The 13,484-nt window shown below is 37.1% G+C and overlaps 2 protein-coding genes across 2 annotated transcripts; one reads left to right on the top strand and one right to left on the bottom strand.

The window, feature by feature from the left end:
- The first annotated feature begins 148 nt into the window (after positions 1 to 148).
- LOC125263464 (elastase-1-like) lies at positions 149 to 4,591 on the top strand. Its single transcript, XM_048182450.1, has 8 exons — positions 149 to 284; positions 438 to 529; positions 1,148 to 1,248; positions 2,557 to 2,682; positions 3,670 to 3,806; positions 3,877 to 4,019; positions 4,110 to 4,259; positions 4,391 to 4,591. The coding sequence occupies exons 1-8, from the start codon at positions 245 to 247 to the stop codon at positions 4,400 to 4,402; spliced, it is 801 nt and encodes a 266-aa protein (XP_048038407.1). The 5' UTR covers positions 149 to 244; the 3' UTR covers positions 4,403 to 4,591.
- A 5,263-nt stretch (positions 4,592 to 9,854) lies between these two features.
- On the bottom strand, positions 9,855 to 13,235 carry LOC125263466. The gene is made up of 5 exons (XM_048182452.1): positions 12,890 to 13,235; positions 12,426 to 12,737; positions 12,029 to 12,340; positions 10,751 to 11,056; positions 9,855 to 10,397 (listed from the first exon to the last, which is right to left on the bottom strand). Exons 1-5 carry the CDS (start codon positions 13,089 to 13,091, stop codon positions 10,321 to 10,323), a joined length of 1,209 nt encoding a protein of 402 aa, XP_048038409.1. The 5' UTR covers positions 13,092 to 13,235; the 3' UTR covers positions 9,855 to 10,320.
- Between the last annotated feature and the right edge of the window lie 249 nt (positions 13,236 to 13,484).

Here is a 13,484-nt window from a genome sequence, read left to right as displayed (position 1 = left end):
TATCAGGTGAGATGCTGAACTGAACTAACTCGAAGCTAATGCAGGTCAAGCATCTGTGTCAAACTAGATAAACAAGTTTATTCTGCAACTGGAACATTGGCCTTGGCAGTGGTGATATCTGTGGGATTCACACACCTGTGGGTATCAGCCGTGAGTCACACATCCTGTTCTGTACTGCACTGTGAACTTCTGCGGGCATATATATGGATGATGGAAGAATTCAGAAAGACGACAGACTGCAAACATGCTGAGGATCTTGTTGTTGAGTGCGCTGGCCGCCCTGGGTAAGATGCCTCTCTTTTTCTGTTGAGAAAACCACACTTGCATTTGGCTTAAATTTTGCCAAGTTAACGACTGCGTAAAAAACTAAGTCTATATAGACTCAAAATTCAAAATTACTACAATCCTAGTATGTCTAAATGCATTTTTGTGTCCAGCGCTGGCTGAGCCCAGATATATAGAGGATCAGGCCATTGAGGAGAGGGTTGTGGGTGGAGAGGTGGCAAGTCCCAACTCCTGGCCCTGGCAGGTACGACATTTTTATTTAAATGAAATCCTTTTCAAGTCTCAATAGCTAAGCTTTTTTGGTGGTTTTCCACAATTAAATGGGCATGGTGGTACCAGCTTCCCAGATAGCACACATACGTTGCTTAATCTGGAAAACATCTGTTGTGTACAAACATCTGATTAACATCTTATAAAAAGCAGTTTTACATTCTAAAACATAAACGTCTTAAAGATGTTTTCTAAATGTCTATTTATCATCTGACAGGAAACGTCTTAGAGACATTTTACAGATGAGCAAACACTCTAAAAACACATCTTGCAGATGTAAATGCAGGCATCAAGTAGACGTCTCCGTGATGTTCATGTGCTATCAGGGTTAAGATGGTCAAGCTATTTATAAATATAGAAGGTCTGTTGGAGTCCCACTAACAAGATCAACCAAGATGATGGTCTACAATAATGGCCATAAAAAACAGCTTATATCAAGTAAAACTTAAAGCTGGTTTTAACTGAATTTTCCAACTTCAATACAGTCCAATCAGCGCATTAAGTTTTAAAATACCACTCATATTGAAATGTTTCTTCATTTTTTTTTTTTTTTTTTTTTCAAGTTCTATCTAAATCTTCATCTCTGTCACAGATCTCTCTCCAGTATCTGTCTGGCGGCAGCTACTATCACACCTGTGGTGGGACTCTGATCAGAAGGAATTGGGTGTTGACCGCCGCCCACTGCGTTGACACGTAATGATTTTTTAATTTTTTTTTTATCTAAATGGTTAAAGGATTAGTTCACTTTCAAATAAAAATGTCCTGATAATTTACTCACCCCCATGTCATCCAAGATGTCCATGTCCTTCAGTCGAAAAGAAATTACGATTTTTGATGAAAACGTTCCAGGATTTTTCTCCTTATAGTGGACTTCAATGGAGCCCAAACGGTTGAAGGTCAAAATTACAGTTTCATACAGTGTAGACACTGCTAAGTGTATTACTGCCCTCTACAGGTCAAAGTTTGAACTATTTGTTATATACTTGCACTAGCAGATTGTATATGACAATTTAGTTTAAATGGGCAGTAATACACTTAGCAGCATCTACACTTCTGGAATTCAAATAGAGAAGAAGAAGAGAGCTAGTTCAACATATACAATTTTTATATTATTTTTTAGAAAATGAGCGATGGTTTCTCTAGATAAGACCCTTACTTCTCATCTGGGATCACGTAGGATGCTTTGAAGCTGCACTGAAACTAATTTTGACCTTCAACCGTTTGGAGGCCATTGAAGTCCATTATAAGGAGAATAATCCTGGAATGTTTTCATCAAAAACCTTCATTTCTTTTCGACTGAAAAAAGAAAGACATGAACATCTTGGATGACATGGGGGTGAGTAAATTATCAGGAAATTTTAATTTGAACGTGAACTAATCCTTTAAGAAACAACACAAACATTGAGACAGATTACAAGTATGAATCTGAAGGAGTTTGAGATGTCTGCAGAACAATTTTTAAACTGGTGGGTGTTTCTAAATCATGCATAGAAATGATGCGCTTTACTTGACCCCACCCCTAAACTCTACTGTCACTGTGACGTGGGCCAATCAGGTAACAAAGTCGAAAGCGCCCCTCCGTTATGGCCTCGCCCACTGATCTGGTAACTGCCATTACTGTCCTGCAGAGACCTATTGACCTTCATTCCCCTTAAAAAGCAAAGATGGCGCTGCTCTGAATAAGGTCAATACTTGATCTGAAGCACACCTGTTACACATGACTGTCGCAATTCGCCCTCTGGTGGCAGATGTAATTCACTTTCAATGTGTTTGCAAAACATTTTTTGGTTGTAGTCGTACAATGGATTCAGACAGCTGCTAACAATCAAATCTTTTTTAATTTTGTCAGTTTTTCAGAATCAGAATGAATGAGAATTGACAAGTCAATGGAAATTTCATGCCTTTAAGACAGTGTCAATGCAGGATGTAATAGATTTTTAAAAAGTGTTCAGTTGTTCCTGACTCTATACCTATGTTTTTCTGAACGTGTTTCCTGTGCAGCACGAGAACATGGCGTGTTGTCCTGGGTGACCACGACATCTACAACCACGAAGGTCGCGAGCAGTACATGAGCGTCAGTCAAGTGACCATCCACCCCAGCTGGAACAGAAACAATGTGGCTGCTGGGTGTGTATATAACATGCACAACATACACGACAGTGGCGACAATCATACACAACATATACACGACTATATCGACAAACACTTGTAAGGCCTATAACTTTTAACACAACAAACTCAACTGCATCAATAGTTAGAACTTTAACGAGAAACAAACAGCAATACTATATTGCCAAGCCAATTACACATATACAACACACATATAAAAAGTAAATACCTTTAACGTAATATGACTGTCTTGACCATTTTACCTTTAACGCAACACACTCTTCGCGGCTCTCTGAAAATCTTTATTGTGATTGGTCAATCGCAGCATTTAGCTGTCAGAGATTTTGTAATAACTGTCACCCCGTCACCCATAGCAATGTTTTATATTACTCTGCTGATTCAGGTAACTAACAATTGTTGTGTCGAATTTCGACCCCCTGCCAAATTATTACCCCCTCATTAAAGTTGCTATCAGATTGCCTAATCTTAACCCCACCCCTAATCCTAACCCCTCCCCCACACCTACTCCTAAATCTACCAATACTAGAGGGTTGATAATCTGGCAGGGGGTCCGAATTCAGCACAACACCTGTTCTGAGACTTGAACCTGCAACCTTCAGGTTATACGTCGGGTTATAAGCAAATGCAATCTTGCATATCAGTTTTTGATTGTAGTAAAAATCCACTTAGAGGACTTTAGTAATAGTATAACTAAAGTATATTATTTTAATATTTTGCAGTAATGACATCAAACACATCATATATCAACGATTACGCATTTAACTTTAATGCTTCACATACAACAATATCTACAATTACACATAGTATCTAAGCAGCATACTTGACTGTATTGGGTTTTTGACATAAATTTCATACATGACGACCTGGACTTACATCAACACAACATCCATAATCGTTTCAAAAATCTTCTAAAGTTATAGCGCCCCCTAGCATGAGAAATGAAATGCACATTGTAGACTGTGATGTCTGTTCTTTGTTTTCCAGATATGATATCGCTCTTCTGCGTCTGTCCTCTGACGCCACTCTGAACTCATACGTTCAGCTGGCCACCCTTCCACCCTCAGGACAGGTTCTGCCCCACAACAATGTCTGTTACATCACCGGCTGGGGCCGCACTCAGAGTCAGTTTAACTTCAAATAGCTTTGATGTTTCCTGAAATCATGTACTGATGATTCTTGTCTCTCATGCAGCTGGTGGGTCACTCTCCGCTCAGCTGAAACAGGCCTACCTGCCCGTGGTGGACCACAGTACCTGCTCTCGTAGTGACTGGTGGGGAAGCACCGTGAAGAGCACCATGGTGTGCGCTGGTGGCGGCAGCTTGTCTGGATGCAATGTGAGAAAGACTGACTGTCAAACAGATCATGAACTGTTATTTCATACTGCAGGAAAATGTCTCATTTTGGCTCCTGTTGTGTTGTTTTAGGGTGACTCTGGCGGTCCTCTGAACTGCCAGGTGAGCGGTCAGTACGTCGTCCATGGAGTGACCAGCTTTGTGTCATCATTGGGTTGTAATACCTACCAGAAGCCAACAGTCTTCACTCGTGTGTCTGCCTACAGCAGCTGGATTAGTGGCGTAAGTGCAATCAAATTGTCATTATAATAAACTTTACATAAGAAACTAGCAAACAATAAATGTCATCATGACTGTATCTTATAATACACTGTTTTTATTTCAAATTTCTTGTGCCATTTTGTTCATTTCAGATCATTGGATAAGTGAAAAAAACTGAGAAGATGGAAGACAAACATCCTCCATTTACCAATGTTTAACATCTGCAATGGCCAAAAATACTTACAATAAACTTCACATCTAATCTTGGGCTGCTTTTGAATCATTTTAAAAATTTGTGTCCTTGTTTAATCCAGTTTGATCAAAAACAATAAATACATTTAGTAGAGCACTTATCTATTTGAAGGTTTTTTTTTCTTTTCCAAGGGGAACTTGTTCATATAATGGTGCAGACATATTAACCCCTTCAGACCTTGCGGTCATTGGAATGAACATCACATGGTTTTTAATTTAAATCAATAAAATGTAATGTTTTTATAATATGAGTAATGCCTGGTTACTGATTGCTATTGGTTGATCAGAGACCAATGAAAATATGGTGTCTATTGTTGTAACGAGGCGGGATTCAAGATCGGATCCATGTGCAAACTTTATTAAAGCAGAGTTTGTAGTTAAACTATGGAGGACCAGGAGTGCCACTTAAAAATAAAAAGAAGAATCAATTAATTAATTTAATAATTCAAACATAAAAATGTATATAAATGAATCACTTTTTATATGGGCAAATTAATAGACATATTTAAAGTTGTTTATTTAATTCATGTTTTTAAATGTAGTTAAATAAAACAATAAAACAATACATTTTAAAAATCTTTTTTGAATGTATAAATAAATAGACAAATTTGAAATGGGATATTTAATTCATTTTTTAAAACGTAGATCAATAAAACAATAAAAAAGTACATTAGTAAATCATTTTAAATGCGCATTTAAAGGTGCTAAAGAGGATGTTTTGTTTTATACATTTTTGCAATATTACTTGAAACTGTCTTTACTAACTGATAAAAGACTATTTATTAGGTGCACTGAAAGGAATAATATTAATATACATCATCTGTGCACGAGGTAGGGCCTTAAAAACATCAGCCAATCGTTTACACGATCATCGCGTAAACGATTGGCCCTCTGGCTTGTCAATCACTGCCATGAAGTTCCTTGTGAGCAGGGGCGGTTTCTTCATTAGGGCAATAGGGCGATGCACCACCAAAGTGAGAAAGGGACGGATTTTTCAATCACATTTAACCACAGAGTTACGCTAGCTGTCACTGCTAGGCTGTTTGTTCTGCCTCTGGATATAGTCCAATCAGCGTCGAGTCACACTCTGTGGAGTACCGCCTCTTTTTGGGCATTTAAGTCTGGCGGAGATTTGCCCCGACTGCTCCCATAGACCTCCATTCAAAGATTTTTTTTTTCAAACTGCAGGCACTGCAATGCAATCTCTATGGGTTCCGGGATTGCTAGCACTAACGTTCTCTCGTCATCATACGTAACCTTAACTTGTGCAGCGATTGGTGGAAACAAACATACCTCTATTAATATTTTTTTTTAAGCTGAAGTGACATTTAATAATTTCCTCAGTGCATAATTTACATTTGACAGATATATTCATCATCTGTACAAGTTAGAAAGTCGAGAAAATATTTCCATTTTGCAGTCAGGTGTGGACGAGCCTTCAGCAAGCACAAACCTCCGTGAACGAGCGCCGCCGCGCGCCGAACAGACGGAGTTCAATCTGAGTAAAATACATTTTGCTCAAAATATTTGTTGAAAATTTGTTTTTGTTGGTGAATATAATTATGTCATATGTAGAATTTCGAACCTACAACTAAGTGTATTTGTACGATAGCAGTAACTGTGTAAAGTGACTATTGTAGGGTAATCAAAATAATAATAATTAGTCTGTTCTTTTGTTTTTATTTATTTTCATTTTTAGTTCTGTGTATTTAATTTCTGCTTCAAAAACATTTTGTTTTTAGATTGTAAAGGTACAATTTTAGAACGTAGCCTAGGCCTAATGTGATTTGACCCCTTTTTTGCACATAATTTATAGCATATATTACACAGTTACATTCATGTTTTTTTCATAGCCTTCAGTATGAACATTGTTTCTAGGACAATATTGGGCATGATCTTAAATATATATATTTTTTAATTAAATACAGATTTTTTTTTTTTTAGATCACAGCCCTATGGCATGTTTTAAATATTGAATTTTCCATGTTTTAGATAGATACATTATTATATCACTTGTTAAATGGTTATTTAACAATTAGCCTATTCATTCCTGCATTTCTACATTTTTTTTTTTTTTTTGCGCCCCCCCCCAAATACTTTTTGCCCCAGCCGCCACTGCTTGTGAGAGACGTGTGCCACGATTGCGCGTTCCAGTAACTTTCCACACTCCACAGGCGCCGCATGCAATGTTTTTGTCAGGAGACAGGAGTAACAACTGCAGATTATGAGTTACCTGCGGTGAGTCCGACATAATGAATCCACTAACACGACACAGCGAATGTCGGTGGTAAACACTCGTGTTCCAATACTCGTGCATAGGCGTTCCCTATAAATGAGCTGTGAAGGAGGGGGGTTGTTCTTACGCATCCGCTCATTTCAAAAACTCACTAACAGTCTTTGGTTTCTCTGTCGATGAAAAGATCCTCTTTATCACCTTTAAATCGCTTTTTTAAAAAGAATTTGGCAAATGCTTTTCTTTCTCTATAATGCTTTTCTTTATCGGTTTGCCAAATGCTTTTCTTTATCCATTTGTCAATCGAGTGGTAAAATGCCATTGGACAGTACACACGTGGGAGCAACCAATCAACTTTCACCTCAATTTGAAGAGCCAATCCTCTCTCACTTGTAACACTCACTGTCATTGGACAGTTAGTACGGTGACCGGGAGGGGACATGTTCGGTTCACTTAGTTTGCCGTGGCCACAACATATAAACTCGTGGGAACGTGATAATATGTCATGGCCACAAGATATTAATTCGTAGGAATGTGATAATATGTTGTAGCCACAAGATCATTTTGTTGAGGTAACGACATCCTTATGTCGTGGCCACGCGATGTAAAGTCGTGGCCTCGAGATCATATGTTGAGGGAACGACATAATTTCTCATGGCCACGAGTTAAATCATAGATATGTAACCCCCCCTTACCCAGGTCCTACTCGCCCCGCTCTGTGCGGGCCTCGAACCCGGGTCTCCGGCGTGGGAGTTGAATGCTCTAACGAGGAGGCTAAAGGCTGCAACCTCTAGCGTCAGGGCTCTAACGAGGAGCCAAGGCTGCGCGATCCTGTCAAGATGGCGAATAAACAAAGAAGTTACCCAGAACTCAATGCGGCGTGACGTCAGATTCGTATTCTCTATTGGGAACATGTATAGACCACTGTATAAATACTATGATCTGGTGAATCTTTCTTTTGTATTTGTATGTTGTGCTGGTTGGTATTATGATTGAAACATAAGAAATGAATTGCTTATGTATTTATATGATATTCAATGAATCTGGTGTGTAGTGTTACGGGTGAAATCTTTCCCCGTAACAATGGTTTGACCCATTAGTGTTTGGCGGGAAACTGGTCTTAACCCATGATCTGTGTATGTTTGGGGCAGTCTGTGAATGATGCAAGGGCGTGAAGATGTTTGTCTGAAGTGAGATAAACAGTTTTATATTCCAGATGTGCCGCTGTGCCTTGTGTAGTGCCAGGTTTTGCTGCTCACAGCATTTTCTTTTGTATTTTAGTACAAGTATGTGTTGAATTAATTTTTGCATTATTATTTTTTTGTTTGTTTTTTGTATTTTTTTTTTTTTGTATTTTGTTGGCTGCACCTGCTGGTGAAAGCATTTAAAATAAACCACGACTGGCATTCGCGAAAACTATTGTGTGCTTCCTAACTCTTCCCTGGCTGCTCGACAACATGCTACATGACAAAAATGCACAACATTTAAACATTGATTTATAAACGTCATTCGAATGCTGTCTGCAACATCGCGCGCAATACAATATAATATGCACTATGTTAATAATAATTTCTTAATTCCGTTCTTTTTCTTAATTAAAAATATTATTATGGTATTGTCCATTTGTGATAATTCCAGGTTGCGATGGTCACGCAGGTTGTTTACACATTTAACTCGTGCCGTGGCCATGACATAAGGATGTCGTTACCTCGACAAAACGATCTCGTGGCCGTTCCCATGAATTAATATCTTGTGGCCACAAGATTTTATTACGTTCCCACGAGTTCATATGTTGTGGCCACAACAAAAACTAAATGAACCTAACATGTCCCCTCCCGGTCACCGTACTAACTGTCCAATGACAGTGAGTGTTACAAGTGAGAGAGGACTGGCTCTTCAAATTGAGGTGAAAGTTGATTGGTTGCTCCCACGTGTGTACTGTCCAATGGCATTTTACCACTCGATTGACAAATGGATAAAGAAAAGCATTTGGCAAACCGACAAAGAAAAGCATTTGGTAAATAGAGAAAGAAAAGCATTTGCCAAATTCTTTTTAAAAAAGCGATTTAAATGCGCATTTAAAATGATTTACTAATGTACTTTTTATTGTTTTATTGATCTATGTTTTAAAAATGAATTAAATATCCTATTTCAAATTTGTCTATTTATTTATACATTCAAAAAAGATTTTTAAAATTTATTGTTTTATTAAACTACATTTAAAAACAGGAATAAAAAAACAACTTTAAATATGTCTATTAATTTGCCCATATAAAAAGTGATTCATTTATATACATTTTTATGTTTGAATTAATAAATTAATTAATTAATTCTTCTTTTTATTTTTAAGTGGCACTCCTGGTCCTCCATATTAAACAGGCAAGGGTCAAGCAGTGGCAAACAGGTATGGCAGAGAGCAGGCAGAATCGAGATCGTTGAACAGGCAGGGAATCAGGACAGGCAGATATCATTCACAGGTCAGGAAACAATACACAGTCCAAAGGCAGGTAGCAGAGGATCATAAACAGGTAACAGACAGGAATGGTAACAGGACAGACAGTATAATAACGCTCAGTAATGCAACACAAGGGATAAACAAGACTTTCGCAATGAGGTGGGGGGTGTGTGAGTCTTAAAGTAGTCCAGATAATGAGCTTCAGCTGTATGTGGCAATTGGTGATTGGTGTGGAGTGTGCATGTGACTGGCAGGGAGGATTATGGGAATTGGAGTCCTGGGAAGTGACAGGAATCGTTACAATTGTAGTGATGTAAAAAAAAAAAAAATCTAATTTTTATAAATTAGAGTTCACAAAAATGTTGCTTTATAGATGAATTTCTACATTTAAGAAAAGCAAATATTAAATAGGTAAAATTGTTTGCTCAGTGGAAAAAATTCACAACATTTTGGTGAAATTTACTGGGCAAAAAGGTCCATTGTCAATAGTGTACATTAAACAAAGCTTGAACCGAAGTCACTTTAAAGCCAAGCGGCTTTCTGTTGGTCAGATTCGTGTGACCAACTTCGACACGAGTGAAATCTGCGCGGGGAAATGTTTCACCCTTCGGATATTAATACCAGCAGTGTATCTACATCTTATATGACGTATATCAGCAGTAGTATAGTACATCTTATTTGAACATTTATTAATTGAGCAGATCATTTTATCCAAATTACTTGCAAATGAGAATAATGAATGAAAAGGAATGAAAAGGAACATAATAAAAGTAGTGGAACACAAAAAGCAAAACCAAAAAAACAGGCAATAAACCCCCAATAAGGCTCATAAGCACCTCATTAATATTAATAGTTATAATATTACCAATTATAAATCATTGTCCAAATCCACAAGAGTCAAGCAGATACAAGCCACTACAAAATATAGAGCTGTCTAACACAAAACACTGATATACAGTACATATAAGGTCCATACACTAACAAGTTAAGGATTGTAATAAAATAAATTCATAAATATATAACAAAAATATATAGAGAAACTAGTTGAACCAAGTTCAGTTATGATCACATTTAGTTTGATTCACAAGCACCAAAAATAATAGTCAATAATAAAGTCTCTAAAATTGTTTACAATTATTATATTACTGTTGAGGGTTTAATATATTAATTAAGCGCATCCCCTCCTGCTCATCCTCTTCGTCTGTATTTCTTTCTCTCTCTGTAAGAAAACAAAGAAAAGGTTGATGTCACAGCTTTATTAAGTGTCAATGTGCAACCCATAACTGTGTTTGAAATTCAAAGTGTTTCTACCTGATCAAAAACACTCAAAATAATACAGTGAGTGTCAAACCGCAAATAATTTAGAAATTTAAAAGAAAATGGAGAAAATTAACCCTTGAAAATACTTATAGTTGTCTCTACATGTTAAGCTGAGAAAGGATAAATTATTTTAACACTAAAAGAGTTACATCAACTATGAACTAGAACAATTTAAGGGCATTTTAATTTACTGCAATATGTTCATTTTAGAGCAAAAAAAAAAAAAAAAAATGCGACCGCTGTGTTACTCACCATTGATTGTAACTTGATATCTCTTGTATTTAGTCTCTCGGCTGCTGATGATCAGTAGTTTATAAACTCCAGCATGTTCAGTTGTGCTGTTTGTTATGATCAGAGATCCAGTTTGAGGATTCAAATTGAATATGTTTTTGAGTTTCCCTTCACTACCATAATAAGCACAGGCACTTTTATTCATTTCTCTTTTAGCTATGAGTCTGTCTTCAGCTCCAAACAGCCACAGTATCAGATCATCATCTTGTATTTCAGTATCATTGTATAGCGTGACCAAATCTCCCTCTGTCGCTGACACGGTCTTCTCTTTATTTTGTCCCAGCACCACATAAAAGAGAAAAACATGGACATTATAACAGGTGATCTGACTGCCTCGGTTACATCAAAACTAACTACTGACATTAATTACGAAGTCAAGAGGATAAATTTTGCTCAATATTGTGATGCATTTCTGGACCCACATAAACTAATTCAGGTTTGGATTTGGACCAACATTTCAGTGTTGAACTGTTTATTAAAGCAAACCTGGATGATCAAAACCAGTGTTTCTGTGCCATGGTCATCCCAGATAACGAAAATACCCAAGTAAGTAAATAAGTAAAGCTTTAATTATATAGCACCTTTTAAAGTGTTTTACAGAAGAGAAATACACAGAAAAAAAAAAAACCATACACATAGAATTAAGATAGTGAAATTAATGTTTTGATAATATTCCCATTAAGTTATGGAAACATTATTTCAGAATTTTCTCTGAACGTTCAGAATGTTTTTTTGTTTGTTTTTTTACAGTTTTAAAAAAACAAAAAACTCTTGGTTAAGTGAATATTCCATTTTAGAATTTTGCAAACATTATGGGAATGTTAATTTTGAATGTTCTCTAAACATTCTGAAACAAGTAGTGACATTAGACGATAGACAAACATCCAACTAAAACATTTGAGAGAGAAAAAAAAACACATGAACGATGTATAAATAATGTTATGTTAACATTTTGCGAACATTTTTAAAGACCAGACAACTTTGAATGACATTCTATTAACATTACTGGAAGAACGTTTGTTCCTAACTTTGAGAGAACCTTGACAGAACGTTCTGAGAGCGTTCCCTGTTAGCTAGGATGAGATTTTTATGGTATACTTTAAGTAAAGAAAGGTAAAGAGGAGATTTTCCTGTGAGATCAGGTCTTTTTCAGTTGTTTGTGTCTTTTGATCTATTAATAATCTGTGTCAAGAGCATTAAAAGCATTAAAACAGTGATAAATATGATTGCGTTACTCACCGTGGGCAACCACCATGAATCTCTTGCATGTGATCTTTTTGCCTCTGCTGATTTGTAGTGTATAAACATCTGAATGTGCTCTGCTGATATTCCTGATGGTCAGATCTCCAGTTCGCTGGTTTATCTGCAATCGGTCTCTGAATCTCCCATCAGGACCTTTATAGAACAAGGTCTGATTGGTGGCTCTGTTGAGTTCAGCTATAAAAGTGTCTTTATCGCTAAACTTCCACAGTATCCGATCATCATTCTTCAGTTCGGTAACTCCAGTTTGAAGAATCACAGAATCTCCAACTGTATATTTCAGCGTATTCACTGACAGCGAGAGAAACATATAGAAGAAACGTGAATGTGCATGTGAACCAGATTATCAATATAGTGATTATCTTGAGCTACTCACACCAGACAAGAACATTGAATTTCTTGTATGAAACTGTATTGCTGCTCTTGATCTGTACTTCATAAACTCCAGAGTCGGTGCTTTTGGTGTTTGTGATGGTGAGGTCTCCAGTTTGATCGTCCAGCTCCAGTCTGTCTCCGAATCTCTCGTCATCAACATCGTAGACGCTGGTCTCATTGGTTTGCCCATCAACTTTGGCAATGAGGGCATTTTTAGGTTCAAACTTCCACAGAATCAGATTCTCTTTCTGAATTTTAGTAATACCGGTCTGCAGATGGACAGGCTCTCCCTCCGTGAATTTCAATGTGTCCACTTCATTTCATAAAGAAACAGAAACATGTTTGCTGACATGCAGATGAACAACTCAAAACCCACATTAAACCCCTTTTTAGAAGTTTAAAAGGAATAAAGGAACACGTTTAAAGACAATACTGTACGGTATATGAAGTATTTGAGCCACGCACCTCGTACAATAACCTTGAATCTCTTTGTTTTGGTCGCTTTGCTGCTGGTGATCTGTAGATGATAATCTCCAGAGATTCGGATCCTGATGTCGCTGATGGTCAGATCTCCTGTCTGCTGGTCCAGCTGCAGTTTGTCTCTGAACCGCTCATCATCAGCATACGAAATGTTACCAGCCTTTTTGTGGATTTGAGCGATGACCATGTCTTGTGGTCCAAACTTCCAGAGTACTTCATCATCTCTCAGGATTTCAGTTGCACCAGTTTTCAGCGTGACAGAATTTCCTTCCGTCACTGACACCGTTTTCTTTTCTGTCTCAACACCAAGGTATAAAATGTTTTTACAGATGTTTCATTGTTCAGGCAGTCAACAAAAAATTAACAAAATTGTGAATGAACAAACTACTGTAAATAAAATCACAAAAAAAAAGCCAAAATTTGTTAGCGAGCTGCCTACATAAGTAGCATTTTAAAGTGCATTCTTAACGAAAGGGCTGTTCTAAAAAGAAAGATGTTCTTTTTGCTGTTGGTTTTATTTACAATTTATTTTAAAAGTAACTTTTAAACATTTATAGGATTCTAGAACTTTATTGTATCT

This window comes from Megalobrama amblycephala, linkage group LG2 (assembly GCF_018812025.1).
Source record: "Megalobrama amblycephala isolate DHTTF-2021 linkage group LG2, ASM1881202v1, whole genome shotgun sequence".
Lineage (NCBI taxonomy): Eukaryota > Metazoa > Chordata > Actinopteri > Cypriniformes > Xenocyprididae > Megalobrama > Megalobrama amblycephala.
Note: the sequence above shows the minus strand (reverse complement) of the source record. Positions and strands in the feature narration are given on the sequence as shown.